General features: G+C 38.0%; 1 protein-coding gene across 5 annotated transcripts in view; it reads right to left on the bottom strand.

The window, feature by feature from the left end:
* kansl1 (KAT8 regulatory NSL complex subunit 1) overlaps positions 1–18,842 on the bottom strand; it is a 178,358-nt gene that overhangs the window by 42,433 nt on the left and 117,083 nt on the right. For all 5 annotated transcript variants that reach the window (XM_016994553.2, XM_016994552.2, XM_016994554.2 and 2 more), the window contains 2 exons: positions 11,287–11,428; positions 3,627–3,731 (listed from right to left, as the gene is read on the bottom strand). In XM_016994553.2, coding sequence (XP_016850042.1) covers positions 3,627–3,731; positions 11,287–11,428 — 247 coding nt within the window. The remainder of the gene's footprint in view (positions 1–3,626; positions 3,732–11,286; positions 11,429–18,842) is intronic.

The following is an 18,842-nucleotide window of genomic DNA, read 5'->3' as shown; positions in this document are numbered from 1 at the left end:
GTACATTTTCCTGCGCACAGATACTACAACAGCATCTTTGCAATGTTCTAGAACTAGGGTATACATGACCTCAAAAGTCAAGTCATGGGCACAAAAAGCAGCATTATCTATTCAAGGGATAGACAAACTGCTATCACTAAGATGTTTGAACTACAATCTGAAACAGCCTCAGTCAGCACAGAAGGCCGTTAGCTCAACTATTAAGATACCTTGGGTTGAACCTTGAACATTTTGATGAAAACTACGGGCTTTGCCACAACTAAAAGCACTCAACAATACAATATTGCCCTCTCTTCACAATAAAGCCACAGATAGTAGTTGTGACAGCACTTACATGTCTGCAATTAGTATTAAAAAAGTCCTGACCAGTTGGAAAAATACTGAAGTCTGCTATTTATACCTGTTGATATTGAGACCAGACTATGCTAAATATCTCTGATATAGGTCTACTCCTGAATTTGAACCAGGCTCGATCTGCCCAATATCTATTTTGATGTTTGCTCGTATATACAGGTAGTCCCCAAGTTATGAACATGATAGGGTCGCGGTATGTTTATTCTGGAGATGAATTTGTCTGTAAGTCAGAAAAGGTAAATTTTAAGTGTAACTCCTGTCACACACACACACACACACACACACGCTTTGGACAACATTGGGGAGGGTTAACACCCGTTATGTTTGTTTTGCTGTCTGTGCCCGTTTAGAAGATTTTATGTCACTTTCTGTCCCTGTGATAACTGGATTTATGGCTTGTTGTGGAAGCAAGGATTGGTAAGAAAGCTTCAGTGGAGACATCTTTTTCCCTATGATAACTCTTTCAAGAGTGAATTTCCCTTCCGAGGGGTAGATTTCTCTCACTTCCTTTTGCCTCACCCCATTTGTAACAATAAGTTGGTTGTAAGTCAAATGTTTTTAACTTTTTCCTGTACTGGAAAAAAATGTGAAAAGGTAAGATACACTCTTCAACTTTTATATCTGGCTGAGCCTACAAATTTGTGACCAGCACTTAGCATTTCTCTTCAAGTATATTGCTGTTTAAGTTGCTTTTGACTGGTTCTTGGAGCCAGCTGCACTAGTATTGCAGATTGTAGTCTTTGCTATTATATTGGTTGTTTTACAAAGCATTTTATTTTTTGGTTTTAATGGATTTGCCGAAATATTTCATGAATGCGCAGATACTAGTAGAAAAGAAAGCTAGAAATTTTATAGATTTAAAGAAATGAAATGCCCCCTGTTGCTTATGAATTTGAAAAAGTATTCAGCATTGTGTCAGAATAAATGAAGGTTAGGAACTGAGGAGATGTGGTAGTTCAACATCTAGCAGCCAGAGAAACTAATAACGAATGCTGAGAATTCCAGTCTAATGCCATCTGAAAGGCCACACAATTCTTACTCTATGATAAATGCTCATCTCTAGCCCACAATTGTGCACCGTCCTGGAAAACTATGCCTTGTTGACAAGAGCAAGTTTACATAAGCCACAAATGAAAGTATCAGTCCTAGATGCAAGGTGACTCACATACTCTGGGAAATGGATTATTGTCCACTTCTTTAGAAATACAAAGGTCAAGGAGACAGAAAGCTTGGGGAAAAGCATTACTGGCATCAATCTAAATGGGCAGATGTATCAGATGTCTATGTATGTTCTCCTGTAGAGTCTTAAAGGATATAATTACAACTGGTTCTGAGAGCTTAATAAACACTGTTTACTTTGTTTTCTTTGTTTTCCCTATGTGTTTGACCATCTTTTAAAATAATTTCTCTTCTAAAATGTCTAGAATAATTTTGCCTACACCTTCAACATTTCTAGAAAATGAGCTGGCTTTCTCACAGTTCAAATAAAATAAATATAATTTGGAAGTCATACTTCCAATATAGAGATCTATGAATATGAATAAACTAAGAGAGGGAGGACAGTAACAGTGCTAATAACCTGGGAATCTGCATAGTACCCCAAACCTTTCCCCCATGTAGGAACTTCCACTCTGTTATTCAGGACTGAACAATATGTCCCTGCAATCTTTCGTTATTCCTGCAATTCTCTGCACAGAGAATTTCAGCAAATAAAACAGTATTTTCCCAACTCTTAGGACATAAACAACAGAACAAAGAGAGCTGTGAAACCAAGGTTTTATTAATGCTTTGAAAAAGCCAAAAATGTAACTATTTGTTTCATTGCAAGATAGTCCCTCCTCACTAAATCCACAGCCATAATATATACACAGAGCTTCTATAAAAACCAAGAAAACTGATCAAAGGAATACAGCTATATAATGATAGCACAAGAGAGGAGGAGGAAAGAAGGAGGAGGAGGATGAAAGGCATGAATGAACAGATCTATTTGAAATCAACCAACCATCTGAGTAACAGCAGCGGAAATACAAAACACAATGGAAACAGTAGAATTACAAACATCTTAAAATTGTATCCAGTACAGCAGAGTTTCACTTATCCAACATAAACGGGCCACCAGAACATTGAAAAGCGAAGAGATGAGAAAGAATTTCTAGACTGTGGAACTGGCACTAACCCAGAAAATCCTGGAATCAGCTTGAGGCCTGGTCAGTGATTACACAAACCATGGAGCATAAATGCACATTAAAGGCTTTCTTTCACATGCTTTTGTGGGAGTTTGTTGTCTGGTGTTGCAGTTCGAAGCTAGTTTCAAACTGCATTAAATCATCAGTGTAGATAGGGATTATGTCTTCTTAAACAATAAAGATTCTATGCAGAATTCTGAAAAGTTGTTCTGAGGGGATCTCCTGGCAGAATGAGTCTGGAAACTGTAGTCCCAAAAATGTATTTTCCAAAATCTGATTCATATGGTCCTTTATCAAAATTCCGATCTTCCCAGTATTGCTATATTATACTGGTCTAGTCCCAGTGTGATTAGTTTTCCAAAGAGAATTCTTCAGATTTTTATGGTACAGTAGAGTCTCACTTATCCAAGCTAAACGGGCCGGCATAGAATCATAGAATAGTAGAGTTGGAAGAGACCTCATGGGCCATCCAGTCCAACCCCCTGCCAAGAAGCAGGAAATCGCATTCAAAGCACCGGCAGAAGCTTGGATAAGCGAATATCTTGGATAATAAGGCGGGATTAAGGAAAAGCCTATTCAACATCAAATTAGGTTATGATTTTACAAATTAAGCACCAAAACATCATGTTTAACAACAAATTTGATAGGAAAATTAGTTCAATATGCAGTAATGCTACGTAGTAATTACTGTATTTACGAATTTAGTAATAATAATAATAATAATAATAATAAATTTATTCTTATGTCCCGCCCCATCTCCCCGAGGGGACTCGGGGAGTACCAAAATATCATAATGTATTGAAAACATTGACTACAAAAACACTGACTACTAAAAGGCAGACTGCATTGGATAATCCAGAATGTTGGATAAGCAAATGTTGGATAAGTGAGACTCTACTCTAGCTCCAAATAAAACTTAGGATCAACCAACTGATTAGCTGAGATCTTTGTAATACACAAACATTTCAATATTTTATATTTATTCTGTAATTATTTTTAAATGCTCTAGCATCCAAAGATTCATAACAAAATCTCACTGGACTAAGGTAAAAGGAGCAATACCAAAAACAAGAACTCCATACTTACCAATCTGTCAGTTCCTGGCTCCAGCTTAACCTCAGCACTAAGAGTATGCGATGAGTCACTTAGCACAGAGTCAGAGGGAGGTGCTTCCCCGAGCAGTATCAGGCCCTGAAAGGAACAGGGAATAACAAATGGTCAACCTAAGCTCTCCTTCAGAAAAGACAGAAATCCAGCATTCCATTTTCCCAATTCAATGTTTTCTTCCTTTCCCACACATTGCCTATTTCCATTGCCTCTATCAGTACTGTTTTACCCGCACTGCTTCTCTGAGCCCTCAGATCTTGAAGATACAAAAAGGTTTCCACAATGAGGAATCCCACTATGAGGAAAAGATCCAATGTCCCTCTTCCCCCGCTTCAAAGTTAAGTAAATTGAAGTGTGATAAGTCTTTTTATAAAATGATCTAATTTTATGGAAAGAGAAGCATTTTCCTCTTTCTTTTTCATTGTACTAAACCTCAGGGTCAGGTACTGAAGCTGAATAATCATAGAATAATAGAGTTGGAAGAGACCACATGTTCCATCCAGTCCAACCCCCTGCCATGCAGGAAAGGCACAATCGAAGTATCTCTGACAGATGGCCATCCAGTCTCTATGTTAAAGTCTCCAAGGAAGGAGTTTTCACCGTAGGAAACAACACTTTTTCATACAATCCATACAGCAACATTTGCTACCACAACTAGCAAAAGTTGTTGACTTGGATGGCTTTAAAATGGAGAATGAACAAAATCCAAAAAAACAGGATTGGGATGGGGTGGAAGATGGAATAGGCTGTTCTCAGTAAGGTAGTGATGCTGTCTGGATTTAAAATTACGTATCTCTTGGTGTAGAATTTCCATACTTTCACCATTATAATGTAGGTGAATAATTCGGTATATCAAGAAAGCAGAAGCAGTCTCTGAATATTATCTAGAAGAGGATTTTTTTTTCTCCTCTCATTCTGTTCTGAGAAGAGTCCACAGCTGATTGGGACAAGTCATATGTTTCCTGCATGGTTCCAGAGTTTGTTCTGCCAATTTGACAAAATCACAAAAACAGGGAAAGGATTGTCACTTGTCCACACTCCATCAGCATTAGCTCTCATGGAATCCTGACGTCATTGCAAAGACTGATATCCACTTGCACCAAGCAGGTCATGTTGCAGGCCTTTCAGGTGGAAACACACACAAGGCCTGTTCAATGCACAAATGGAACATGGCAAGCATTTTGCACAGCTGCCTACATATAAATCTGCCTGTTTCCGCCTACCCTATACCCTCCATTTTTGGGATGAGGATATTCCAGAGAAACTATGAAAAGCCACAAAACTTCTGTACTAATTTCCTTAACCTATAGGTGATCAGATGAAGTTCATGCATTAGTTCAAGCTAGGAAATTTCAGTAATTCCATTTCCTTTCATAATGTTTAATGCAACAAACACATTTTTAATATATTGTCCCAAATTCTGTACTGAACAAATGAAAAATGGCAGAGAGCAGAAATAAACTGATAGGACTCACTCATGTGAGTTCAAGCAATCTTGTCTAATCAACTGATGTAACATGGAGCCCCTGGTGGTGTAGCAGATTAAACTGGTGAGCTGATGAACTTGCTGACCGAGAGGTCGGCGGTTTGAATTCAGGGAGCGGGGGTGAGCTCCCGCTGTTAGCACCAGCTTTTGCAAACCTAGCAGTTTGAAAACATGCAAATGTGAGTAGATTAATAGGTACAGCTCTGGCAAGAAGGTAACAAGGCTCCATACAGTTATGCTGGCCACATGACCTCTACGGATAATGCTGGCTCTTTGGCTTAGAAATGGAGATGAGCACCAACCCCCAGAGTTGGACACAACTAGACTTAATGTCAGGGGAAAACCTTTATCTACTAACATGGGACAAATTAAAATTAGAACAGAAAGATTTCGGCCAAAACAAATAGGAAGTACTAATGTTCAGTTTTCATGACTTTCTCTCAAATCAGAATTAAAATGTTTGAACTGGCCCACTGAGGGTCCAACAAAAGATGTTATTATATAAGGAGAATCAGGACTTTGCTGGCCATAATCCAGGATCTTAATGAATACTACCAGTTAGGAAATGTGTAATGCTTTGCCTTCTTAAGATGGATACACATTTCTTTTTCATATTGTCTTCCTGATATTTGGTTTGTTAAAGGACTGTTGCTTGTGCTTTGCATTTTCTAAAAATGTAGTTTATACTGATATTTTTGGGGAGAGTAAATTGGTATGGCAACTGCCCATTAAAAAGCCGCATTAAATAATGTAATATTAGAGATTGTATGGAAGGGTGCTGCTATACACTAAAGCTCAGAAAACTTTAACCTACAAGCCTTTCTATCTTAACAGAGAAAACATGGGTAATGACGAACTAGGGTGAATAACTCACCTCTTCTCTCCCACCTGCTCTCTACCCAGTTCCAAGGTCAGCATTTTACATTTATTCAGGGCCTTGCAGGAAACAAAGACCCTCTTCATTTGTGACTGTCCCCTATCCCCCCCCCCCCCCCCAAAAAAAAAACAACTGGAAAATATTTTGTTTGCAAGTTTTAATTGGGTCACAAATATTGAGGTAGATTCATATTTCTTTTCCAATAATCCCATGGAAATCAACAGCAATGAACTGTAATTTCTTTTCTTGTTTTCACCACTGCTGAAAATAGTATGGGTTATATTCAGACATGTCATATTTACAGTAAACCCATAGAAATCAATGGGAACTAAGTTTATCATTAATATAGCCCTACACCTGTAATCAGTAAGATTACAGGCTCATTGTTTCCTTAGCTTTTCCCCAAAACTAAAGCCCTGATTTTGATAACTGCCTTGTTTCAAAGAAATATGGTAAAGGTTTTCCCCTGACATTAAGTCCAGTCGTGTCCGACTCTGGGGGTTGGTGCTCATATCCATTTCTAAGCTAAAGAGCCGGCGTTGTCCGTAGACACCTCCAAGATCATGTGGCTGGCATGACTGCATGGAGCACTGCTACCTTCCTGCCAGAGCAGTACCTATTGATCTACTCACATTTGCATGTTTTCGAACTGCTAGGTTGGCAGAAGCTGGGGCTCACAGTAGGCACTCACTCCGCTCTCCAGATTCAAACCCGTGACCTTTCGGTCCACAAGTTAAGCAGCTCAGTGCTTTAACAAGCGGTGCCACTGGGAAAATAGCTTTTCCTAAAATACAACAAAAATTAACTGGTTTTCAATAAATCTTATAAATATTGTCAATTCCTTGTGACAACAAATACAGTAGAGTCTCACTTATCCAACACTCGCTTATCCAACGTTCTGGATTATCCAACGCATTTTTATAGTCAATGTTTTCAATATATCATAATATTTTGGTGCTAAATTTGTAAATATAGTAATTACAACATAACATTACTGCATATTGAACTGCTTTTTCTGTCAAATTTGGTGTATAACATGAAGTTTTGGTGCTTAATTTGTAAAATCATAACCTATTTTGATGTTTAATAGGTTTTTTTCTTAATCTCTCCTTATTATCCAACATACTCGGTTATCCAACGTTCTGCCGGCCCGTTTATGTTGGATAAGTGAGACTCTACTGTAATGGCAAATGAAAATGCTAGAAAAAATATCCAGTTTGTTATCTCCAAGTATTCTTTCCATTTCAGAACTGTTTATTTCATGGTACAATTGGGGCCGGGCTGTGGCGCAGGCTGGTGAGCAGCCAGCTGCAATAAATCACTCTGACCATCAGGTCACGAGTTCGAGGCCAGCCAGTGGCGGGGTGAGCACCCAACAATTAAAAATAAAAAATAGCCCCTGCTCGTTGTCGACTTAGCAACCCAAAAGATAGTTGCATCTATCAAGTAGGAAATTAAGGTACCACTTATAAAGTGGGGAGGCTAATTTAACTAATTTACGACTCCACAAAAAAAATCATCCAGCCGAAGTTGGAATGAGGAAGTGCCGTCCCCCCTGTGGCCGGAATCGAACATCCCCTCAGGAGAAGGTTAAATTGCCTCTGCGTCTGTCTCAGTCCTATGTGTATATGAGCATTGAATGTTTGCCTTATATGTATACAATGTGATCCGCTCTGAGTCCCCTTTGGGGTGAGAAGGGCGGGATATAAATACTGTAAGTAAATAAATAAATAATAATACAATTGGTTATGGAGATTGAAGTAGTACATTTTGCATACAGAGATCAACATCAATATAGAAAGAACACAACATTTGTATACTTTCTGTATTGGTACTCAATATGAAAAATACATATACTGTATAAACACCCATTTTGTGACCCCAGAGCACTTTTTCAGAGCTTGAAAACATTACTTTTTTTTTGCGACTAAAGGTCCAACAGCCTACTTTTCCTTTTAGCTAGTGGATTCTGAATGCTGGCATCTAAAAAAGAAGTAACTTTCCCAAGCTCTCCAGCTATTTGCCCATCACTTCTAAATCCAACCTCTGATATGTTATGCTCACTGATCTGCAATGTACTCTTTCTGCTCATGAGAAGTTACTTAAAGAATGAATAACTGCTTTGCATTCAAAAAATTCCAGAATTACTCCTGCCATCTTCTGTAAATGAACTCCCCAAGATTGGTAATAACTCATCTACCATTATACCTTATTGAGCAGACAATTTGAGAACAGAAGGATAAAATGACCTTACTTCACAAGAGCCAAGCTGGAACAGATCGACCATCTATTAAAGCAGTATATGGAAAGTTATGGAACTACTTTCCCCGGGTGTTCTGGTTAGCTGTCCCTCTGCTGTCTTTCCACCAACAGGAAAAGATCTTTTTATTTAAGGAAGCTTTTGATTTTAGTATATGTGGCAGATAAAGCTTTGAATGTATGTGTGTGGTGTTTTGATTTTATTAGGATTAAAGTATCTTTTAATGAGGTTTTAATGTGTTTCTTACATAAAAATGTTTATTTGTATTTTAACTTTTGTATTAACAGTGTTTTAACTGTATTGTGCCTTTAAAATGTTAATGCTGGTGCCTACAATAGCTAGATAAATGATCCCAAGAAGCCTGTAAAGAGGGACATGAGCATAATAGTGTCCATCTCCAGCAACTGTTTTTTTTTCCAGACATGCCAATTCCAAAATTTGAGAGTAATATATAGGCATTTTGACTACTAGTCACTGCTTGCTTAATTCCCCAAGTATTTATCAAATCAACTATTAAAGCTGTCTATGCTGGTGGCCATTACTTAACATTGCAGGCCAGTTCTACAGTTAGCTTGTATTACATACAGAAGTATTTTGGGTAACTGCATTCCTTTATGGAAATAATATTTTTTCAGGAACAGAGCCCACCATTACTAGAAACTCTGAAGAGGGCAAGACGTATTGGACATAACCTATTGGAAAATAACTGCACCCAGTCTCTGGGCACATATCCTTTTGGCAAATGTGAATCTCCATGAATATGTGGAGACCACCTTTTGAAAACCACTAGCCAAGAAAAGCATGACCCTGTTAGAAGTTAACTCTTTGGACAAGTGATATTCACAAACATTCAAGTAATGGCACACAGGTTAAACTGAAGACCCATGTCTTTGAACTGCCAAGGTCAAAGACATGCCACTACAAAAATATATTTGGTTAACCGAGGATAGTTGATTCTTTAAGCTGAAATTGTAGTTGCATTTGCCCAAAACATACACTCCTTTTAAAACCTCTTAGTTTAAAATATGCACTTAGAGATAAAAAAAAGTCTTCTTTGAAAAATAATATATTTTGTTTACTCACAAACATATTGCATTAATTCACCATACAGGCACATTTCTTATTGAAGTAGTTATAGATAGGATATAGTTTCTCTCTGTGTTGAGTAGACAGGGTATTGTTCTTAATCAATGGTCCACAGTCTTTAAATATATTTGTACTCACTGGATTCCATAAGCATACTTCTATACTGAAGTTCAAACAGCAACATGCAAGCACTCACATCCACTAAGATCTGATGCAAGAGTGAATATAAAATGGGAGTCCTAGGTCTGAACATGGTCAGTACAATTATGTCTATAACCCCTCCCACACCAAAGACGTATGTCAAACTGGCAAATCAATATACACCTAGAATACAGTTTAACAAATATACATTATAATAAAAATAAATAGTGTAGGCTTGGGATGTTTCAATATAACAAATAAGCTTGCAAAAACACCACCCCTGTCCTAATCTATTCTTGATCTGGTTTCCTGCACTTTTTCCCACTCCTGGTCCTATTATCCTGCGTTTTGCACTAGCCCTGCCATTCCCTTGCAATTTAATAGTTCCACTTCTGTTATGTGATGATGATGTCTTGTGATGTATTCTTGGTTAATGCTTTTAACTATTTTGCTCTGTTATGTGTTTTAATCTTGTATTGTATTTTAATTTTTGATGTTGAATTTTTTGTTCTTTGGGCTTCATCCCCGTGTAAGCTGCCCCAAGTCCCTTCAGGGAAATGAAGGCAGGTTATAAAAATAAAGATATTATGATTATTACTGACACAAAGACAGCGTATGACACAGCAAACTATATATATATATGTGTGTGTGTGTGTGTGTGTGTGTGTGTGTGCTGGATTTCATATCACAAAATCTCAAGTCAAACACTTCCCAAATGTTTAGGACTGTGTGATATATTTTTGAATGATGCGTGCAGATCCCAGTAAGGTGGCCTTTTGCAGTTGATAGATCATGATTTTGTCAATGTGTATTGTTTCCAAATGCCAGCTGCGATATTTTGGCATGGCACCCAGTGGCTGATTACCACCGGGACCACTTGTACTGGTTTATGCCAGAGCCTTTGCAATTCAATCTTGAGGTCCTGATAATGGCTGAGTTTTTCCTGTTGTTTTTTGTCAATTCGACTGTCACCTAGTATGGCGATATCAATAATCCAAACTTTTTTCTTTTCTACAACTGTGATGATGATGATGATGATTATTATTGGGAGGTTCCTATTTCCAAGAAGACTGACAACCTCTCCACAATACTCTGCCTTTAAGACACTATTTCCAATTTTTATGAGCTTCCTACAGAAACTGAATTCTATCTTCGTAAGACCAGTCTTCCATTTTTTTCTTCTGTTCATCTTTTTAACAAAAATCCTTGTTACTTTTGTAAGCATATGACTGTGCTGAACACCAAGTTAAACGGTGACCAAAGGCTAAATTTCGCATATTAAAAAGCCCATTCCCTCCACATGTCTTTTAAGCACAGTAAGCAAGTATCTAATTCTATAATAGGGACAAAAAAGTGACTACACCCAGTATCGGCCTTACCCATATTATAGAATACAGATCCTCATGAACATGTGTGCATGTATATGCCTGTATGGAAATTATAAATGCACGGAGAGGGTTTACAATGCATGAAGAATCATTTATAATGGATGGAGTTGCAAAATCTATTCTGCAATCATTTAATTTTCACACTGATATATGCTTATAAGAAAATTGTAACTTATCTATGCATCAAATACTCAGCTACAAGAAACAGTCATGCCAAAGTGTGGATAATATTCAGACTATTGATAATATAGGACCCCAACATCAATTCCAAGGCTACTGCTTTGGGAAGTACGTCATTGACATTGGGAAATTCCCGAGATGGATTACAGTTGGGACGATATTTGCAGGCAGGAGCTGAAAGACCAAGAGAATCTTGCGTCCTAAATGCTTTGTTTTCTTACCTTGTTGGCTCGAATCTGCTTGTAAATATCTGTTTGTTGCCGGATTCGGTATTCTAGATCTGAGACATGTGCTTGAAGCCAGTTCCAGTGACTGACAATAGCCGCTCTGTCAGCTGCCCACTGCCATTCTGACCGTCGCCTCCTGGAAAGAAAGAAGGAAAGAAGCCATGAGTACAAATGGTTGGATACAAGTTCTTCTAATTTGAGAGTCATCCACTTGTTTTAGTACTTTTGAGATACTACAAGCCTTCCTATTCCTAAGTCTTGCTTTCGTCAACATAGTCAACACTGAAAGGAAATTCCCAGCAAGAAAATATAGAACAAGGGTATTTAGGTAATGAAGATAGGGGTATCTTCAAAACTATGCACAAACACATGAAAAATACCTTGACCTTTGAAGTAGAAAGAGACACTATTCTGACAACAGAGATGAGCCAAAACTGATCTTGGTGGTTTTTTGCAGATATTTTTTGTCTCCTGAAAAAAAACAGCAATCTGAACCCACACCATCATTGCAAAAGGAAGTACTACAAACAGAGGGGATGGGGGTGGGGAGAGAATGTCTTCAGTGCTCTTCTTCAGCTAACTCAGAACCGAGCAACACTTTTACTGAGAACATTGCAATCCCAAACTGACAGGCTCACATAATATTCCATCACACTAGCTAAAATTAGAACAACAGTGAGAATGGCTGCATTTTTTTTAAATGACAAAAAATGGAACAGCTGGAAAAAAATAGAGGAGACATGCTAAAATGAGTACTTTAGATGGGGAGATGTTTCTGCAGGAGGAAGGGAATCCCTTTTATGCAGAAACAAATAATCAGTTTGAAAATTGGGCACAGAGAAATTGATGAGTCATATATAGTTCATTTTTAACCACAGTCCCTAAAAACGAATCAGCAAAACTACTTGTGGTTCTGTATCAAATACAGAAGCATAAACAAGGAACATATAAAATATCAAAACACAATGTAGGGTTAAACATTGTCCAGAAGCAAGTTCTGTGTGTATTTAGCCTGTTTTTAAGACAGCATATCAACAAATACCAGTTTGCCAATAACTAGAAAGAGCCATTTGCTAAATAGAAGGAAGTTGTGCATTCTTCAACCCCACCCCACCCATTTCAAATGCCTTTTCATCCAATGACTCAGCAAAGTACATTATTTCTACTGTGAATGAATTGCTATATTAGATCACTGTACACTCAGATTAATAAATGTAGTTTGAGAACTACCTGTTAAACCTTTCCTTAAGAGGAAAAACAGCACTGTATGATAAACATACATGACAGTGAATAGGTTACAAAAACTCAGAAGAAAGATCTGTATCCCTTGAGGGGGAAACATCAAAGATGAGAGATCAAATAATCAGACACCACACACACACACACAAATTTTGCTCCCTCACCACCAACTGGGCACGTACATATTCCCTGCCTTTGATCTTAAATTCACTGTCATCATATGCATCCATATACTTACATTTTAAAACTAATTCATTAAACAGAAAGCTCAGATTTAGGTTTCCAGGTTCTACTTGTCTTTATAAACAAGCTCAAGTGAAGACATAACAGTTGTTTTCATGACAAGAGGTCAATGAAGTGACTTTTGGATCTCTCAATACAATGTCACTTTAAGCTGGGGTTGGGGACTTTTAGATGTTTTGTGTTTCCACTCTACTAATTGCTTATCTTTTACCCTTTGCCTTAGTATAATTTCAAAAATCCCATAGTGGGAAAAGGGCAGGATTTGGGGGGGGGGGGGGGGTAAAAATACAAAACACCTGGAGACCCAAAAGTTTCATAACCATGCTTTACACAAACTTTAATTCCAAAACACTGTATCACGATTTCTACATCACTGCCAAATGAACTCTCGTTCATAAATCTTAGCCTAAACTTCTATTATTCGGGGAAAAAATTAATAAGTGTTCTAGGAAGCCAAGCAGCTGATTTGCCTAGATTATTATTGATGATACCCATCAACTTACACGGCATTTAGATTCAACATGCATCTCCAGATGTAAGATCTCCACATCTGCTATTGATAGTTTTTAAAATTATGACATCAGGGATTAAGTAAAGGACACACTTCTAATACTGTATTTCACTGAATCTAAGGACGTCTTTTCTCATTTTAGGGGCTTCAAAATGGGTGCGCACATTGGCGAATTTGGGATTTGTTTCTTAAAAACTATCTTACCTCTCTGAAAGGCGGAAGAGGGTCCCGTTCCCAAATGGTTCTGCTTTTTATCTCCAAAAGAGGAGGAGGAAAGGGCCCACCATTTTGTCATCAGCCAGGTCAGCTGAGCTAAATACCACCCCAACAGGCCCACAGACTTAGCAAAAAAGGGCTCATGCAGACAAAATTACTTCTGGGTTTCTTTGCAGTCCAAAAGACTAACCTAAATCTTTCTATTATATCAAGTCTATTTTAAGAAAATTATTTTCTCCAAAAAATCAACTTAAAACGGGGGGGGGGGGGGGGGGGGGGACTAGTCTGCGAATAGTCCCAGATCAAATATTCCCAAAAGGTGGTATTCCGGTTTCATTGGAAAATGTTTCTTAAGAATTTTTTGACATTCGGCATGAATATTTTTCCAAGTAAGATGTCTTTTTACATGTCCACCATAAATGAAAGAAAGTACCTTCATTTATCCTACATTTCCAACACTTATTATCCATATTCTTGTACATTCTCCCGAGTTTTGCTGGAGTCATATACCAGCGGTGCAGCATTTTCAAATAATTTTCTTTTAAGTCTGATGCGTAAGTATATTTAAGTTTCTTTATCCAAGTTTCTTCCCATTCCTTAATTTGTATTGGTCTTCCAATGTTTCTTGCCCACTTTGTCATTGAATTAGTAATTTGTTCTGTTTCGGTAGACCATTCAAGGAGTTTATTATATATTTATATTTATTATATATTGCAGTAATTAATTTTTTTCTCTAATTTAATCAATTTCTCCCAAAAATCTTCCTCAGAGAATCCTAATTTAATATTCATATTAAAGTATTCTTTGATTTGTAAGTATTGTAGCCAGGTAACTTCTTTATATTTCATCTGAATCTCTGTATGTGATTTTAATTGAAGAGTAGGTGTTTTTCCTTTTAATAGGTCTTTATATGGGGGCCAATTAGACCACCCTAATAACCTTCTTTGGTTTGCTTCGAGAGGCGATACCCATTTTGGAGTTTTTGTGTAGAAGTTTCTCTTATACCTTTCCCACACCCTCATTAATGCTGATCTAATGAAATGGTTGCTGAAATTTTTCTCTATTTTTGTCTTCCCATACCAAATATACGAATGCCACCCTCTTCTTAAGTTAAAACCTTCTATTGTAAGTACCCTTGATTTTGTGAGTTTTATCCAGTCGCTTATCCAAACCAAAGCGCTCGCTTCAAAATATAATTTCAAATCAGGAACTCCGAATCCTCCCTTTTTCTTAAGATTGGTCATAACAGTAAATTTTATTCTTGGTTTTTTCCCCTTCCAAATAAATTTCGTTAAATCTTTATTCCATTCCGTAAATATTTTCGTATTCCGAATTATAGGAAGGTTTTGGAACAAATAAATCATTTTTGGTAGGATATTCATTTTTATCGTAGCAATTCGGCCTAATAGAGATAGATTTAAGTTCTTCCAGCACTCAAGTTCCTTCTGAATTTCCTTCCATTTGTTGGTTTCAATATATATGAAGAATACAAATGATAACTGAATCTCAATTTACAAACTGATCACATGATGTAGATGTGACCACAGTGAAACAGAAGTGAATCTAAATGAGACAAAAAGATGCAAATGACACAAACCAAGAATTCAAAACTGCAACTGACATATTATTTGGAAACCATTCTTCCATATTTAAATTGGTGGAAAAAATGTGACTTAAGCAGTCATGTTTAATCCGTTGGACTTCTCTATAGCACCCGAGACATTTCTATAGCCCAGTTTCTCAAAGATTGTCATGTGAGGCTGAAATCCAGAGTTGAAACAGAGTAGCAGATACAGAATGGGGGACAATGCCTGGTTTGACAGCAGTATGTGTGAAAAAGACCTTGGAGTCCCCGTGGACAACAAGTTAAACAAGAGCCTAAAATGTGATGCGGCGGCGAAAAAAGCCAATGGGATTTTGGCTTGCATAAATAGGGGTATAGCATCTAGATCCAGGAAAGTCATGCTATCCCTCTATTCTGCCTTGGTAAGGCCACACCTGAAATACTGTCCAATTCTGGGCACCGCAGTTGAAGGGAGATGTTGACAAGCTGGAAAGCGTCCAGAGGAGGGTGACTAAAATGATCAAGGGTCTGGAGAACAAGTCCTATGAGGAGCGGCTTAACTGGGTATGTTTAACCTGTAGAAGAGAAGGCTGAGAGGAGACATGATAGCCATGTACAAATATGTGAGGGGAAGTCATAGGGAGGAGGGAGCAAGCTTGTTTTCTGCTGCCCTGCAGACTAGGACGCGGAACAATGGCTTCAAATTACAGGAAAGAAGATTCCACCTGAACATTAGGAAGAACTTCCTCACTGTGAGACCTGTTCGGCAGTGGAACTCTCTCCTGTGGTGGAGGCTCCTTCTTTGGAGGCTTTTAAGCAGAGGCTGGATGGCCACCTGTCGGGGGTGCTTTGAATGAGATTTTCCTGCTTCTTGCAGGGGGTTGGACTCGATTGCCCATGAGGTCTCTTCTAACTTCCAATTCTACGATTCTATGATTTTACCTACTCTGGAATTTAACCATTTTATTCTGCCACATGGGAAGTCTGTGTACAATATACCTCTAAGCGGAAGTGTAAGGAAGGGGAAGAGAATTTGAAGGAAAAAAAACTATGGCTCCTTTGGTTGTTACAGATAAACTAAGAAATAGTAGGTTGCTGTGAGTTTTCCGGGCTGTATGGCCATGTTCCAGAAGCATTCTCTCCTGAAGTTTCACCCACATCTATGCCAGGCTTCCTGAGAGGTTGTGAGGTCTGTTGGAAACTAGGCAAGTGGGGTTTATATATCTGTGGAATGTCCAGGGTGGGAGAAAGAATTCTTGTCTGTTTGAGGGAGGTGTGAATGTTGCAACTGACCAACTTGATTAGCACTGAATAGCCTTGCAGCTTCAGGGCTTGGCTGCTTCCTGGGGCAGCGTACAGGGAGCACACAACTCCCTTGTTGTGTCACTCCATTAGCTGCCAACCAAGCACAATTCAAAGTACTGGCTTTGGCCTAAAAAGCCCTAAACCGCCCCGGCCCAGTTTACTTGTCAGAACACATCTCCCTCTATGAACCACCGCAGAGATTAAGATCTTTCAGGGAGGCCTTGATCTCAGTCCTGCCACCGTCACAGGCGCGATTGGTGAAGACGAGAGACAGGGCCTTCTCAGTGATTGCCCCTTGGCTATGGAACTCCCTACCTGGTGAGATTAGATTAGCCCCCTTCATCCTGACCTTTAGAAAGCTGGTAAAGACAATGTTTTAATGTTTGTGTATATTTATAATTATTTTTTTGTCCCGGCATGGAATGTTTACCGTATGTATGTTGTGCTCCGCCCTGAGTCCCCTTTGAGGTGAGAAGGGCGGAATATAAATGTTTTAAATAAATAAATACTATTTATAATGACAAGCACTCAATGCTGTTCAAGGCCCCTTCCACACAGCTGTATAAAATCCACATTGAACTGGATTATATGGCAGTGTGGACTCAAATAATCCAGTTCAAAGAAGACATTGTGGATGATCTGCCTTGATATTCTGAGTTATATAGATGTGTGGGAAGGCCCCTATCTCCATGCCCTGAGATAAAGATGGGGGCAACCAATCAAATTCGAACATCTGAAAACCAATGGTGAAAAATAATAACAAGTTGTGTACCATGCCACAAGCTTACCCTATCTTACTTGAAAGTTCAAAAACATGTTCTTCAACCAGTTGTTAAATATAATGAAGATAAATACCTTTCCCTTTTTAATTACCAGTACTGAGTTACTACTAGCATTTCTTTTTCTTCTTCACATGCCTTTGCCAGCATTCCTGAATGGCATCTTCATCACAGCCACCTTCCCCACTCACTGTTTTCCAATAAAATCTTTAGTGCTAAGTTAAGCTCTGTAAAAGCATCTTTCCCACCTCAACCACAGTTCAAGCTACCTGTCACACTGGTTTCTCAAAACATTTCCTTGCAACAGTGCATTTCAGAACAGTCTCCCCAAGTCACACATCATGAAGATATGTTAGGCTAAAAATCCCATCATTCTCAACATGATCACTGTCCATGATTGCTGTGTCACAAACCAGCATACATGTAGAGAACCATGCTGGGAAAGGGAATAGTAAATAGTCCTGTAGCCACTACCTTATTTTTAATGTTGCTAACTTTGATAATTTATTTTAGGATCCTAATAACTGAACTGCAGACTTAGATTCTTCTTCTGTCCAAAAATAAAAGGAATTAATAACATTGCATAATTTACTAAATCTAAGGAAATATTTATAAGAAAGTGCTAAATAGCCTAGATGGAAATGTTTACACAAATAAACATAATAAATTAAACAAATTAAAGGGGGGGGGTGATACCATTTTGCACAGCACAGAGCATCTACCAACGAAGTTACAGAAAGAGATGTGGCAAACAGCAGGTAGGGGTATAAACCATGGTACACAGCTTGCCCTTCAGATATTTTGGACTATAAATCCCACAAATAAAATTAACATGGGCAATGGCTGGGGATTATGAACATAAAATACTAAATTCCTGACTGAAAATTCTTAGCATGTCTTCAATAACCACAATTCCACAACCTCTAATGTTGCACCGTACAGCTAATACTAGCCTACTTTATAAAGTTATTGAAAAGGTTACTGAAATTATGCATTATGACGTTATTATAGTACTTAGGGCAGAACCCTATATAAACATTCTTGTTCTGATCTGGCTCTTCTTCATTTTCCAAGATTGCACAGTACTGATACTAACACTGACAGCCATAGCAGAATCATACTCTTACTGAACACTAGCCAACAATCTTTTAGGAAAAAGGTATCATTTAAATAGTCGAAAATAAAGTGAAAAATACACACACAAATAAACACGATCTTTATATACAGGAATAACATATATTCATATCTATTAAATGCTATGTTTTTAATTAAAATTCACATAAACAAAATCTAGAGAATCCAAGTGATTTCTACTATAATTTTATCCAAAGAGATTCATCTTTTAAAAAGGCAGTAATAACATTTCATTCCTTAGTAGTGAGGAATCTCATTATCAGGTAAGGCCGTTTGGGTCAGGCAAGAGTTGGGCAGGACAGAAAAGGAGAAGAGATTATCTTGCAATGCTCATCATTTGGAAAGACACAGTGTAATCCTGAACACAAAGACCAGGAAACACATCCCACTAAACTCAGTGGGATTTGTTCAAAGAAAACATGTTTGCGATTAGAAACATAAAATAGAGAAAATGCATCAGATCATGTAGGAAAAAACCCAATATATTTTATTGGGTCTGTCTCATTTAGAAGTGGGCCAGGTTTGGGGAACTCTTTTTCTGCTAAAAGCCATTTTGAAT

This window comes from Anolis carolinensis, chromosome 6 (assembly GCF_035594765.1).
Source record: "Anolis carolinensis isolate JA03-04 chromosome 6, rAnoCar3.1.pri, whole genome shotgun sequence".
Classification (NCBI taxonomy): Eukaryota; Metazoa; Chordata; class Lepidosauria; order Squamata; family Dactyloidae; genus Anolis; species Anolis carolinensis.
Note: the sequence above shows the minus strand (reverse complement) of the source record. Positions and strands in the feature narration are given on the sequence as shown.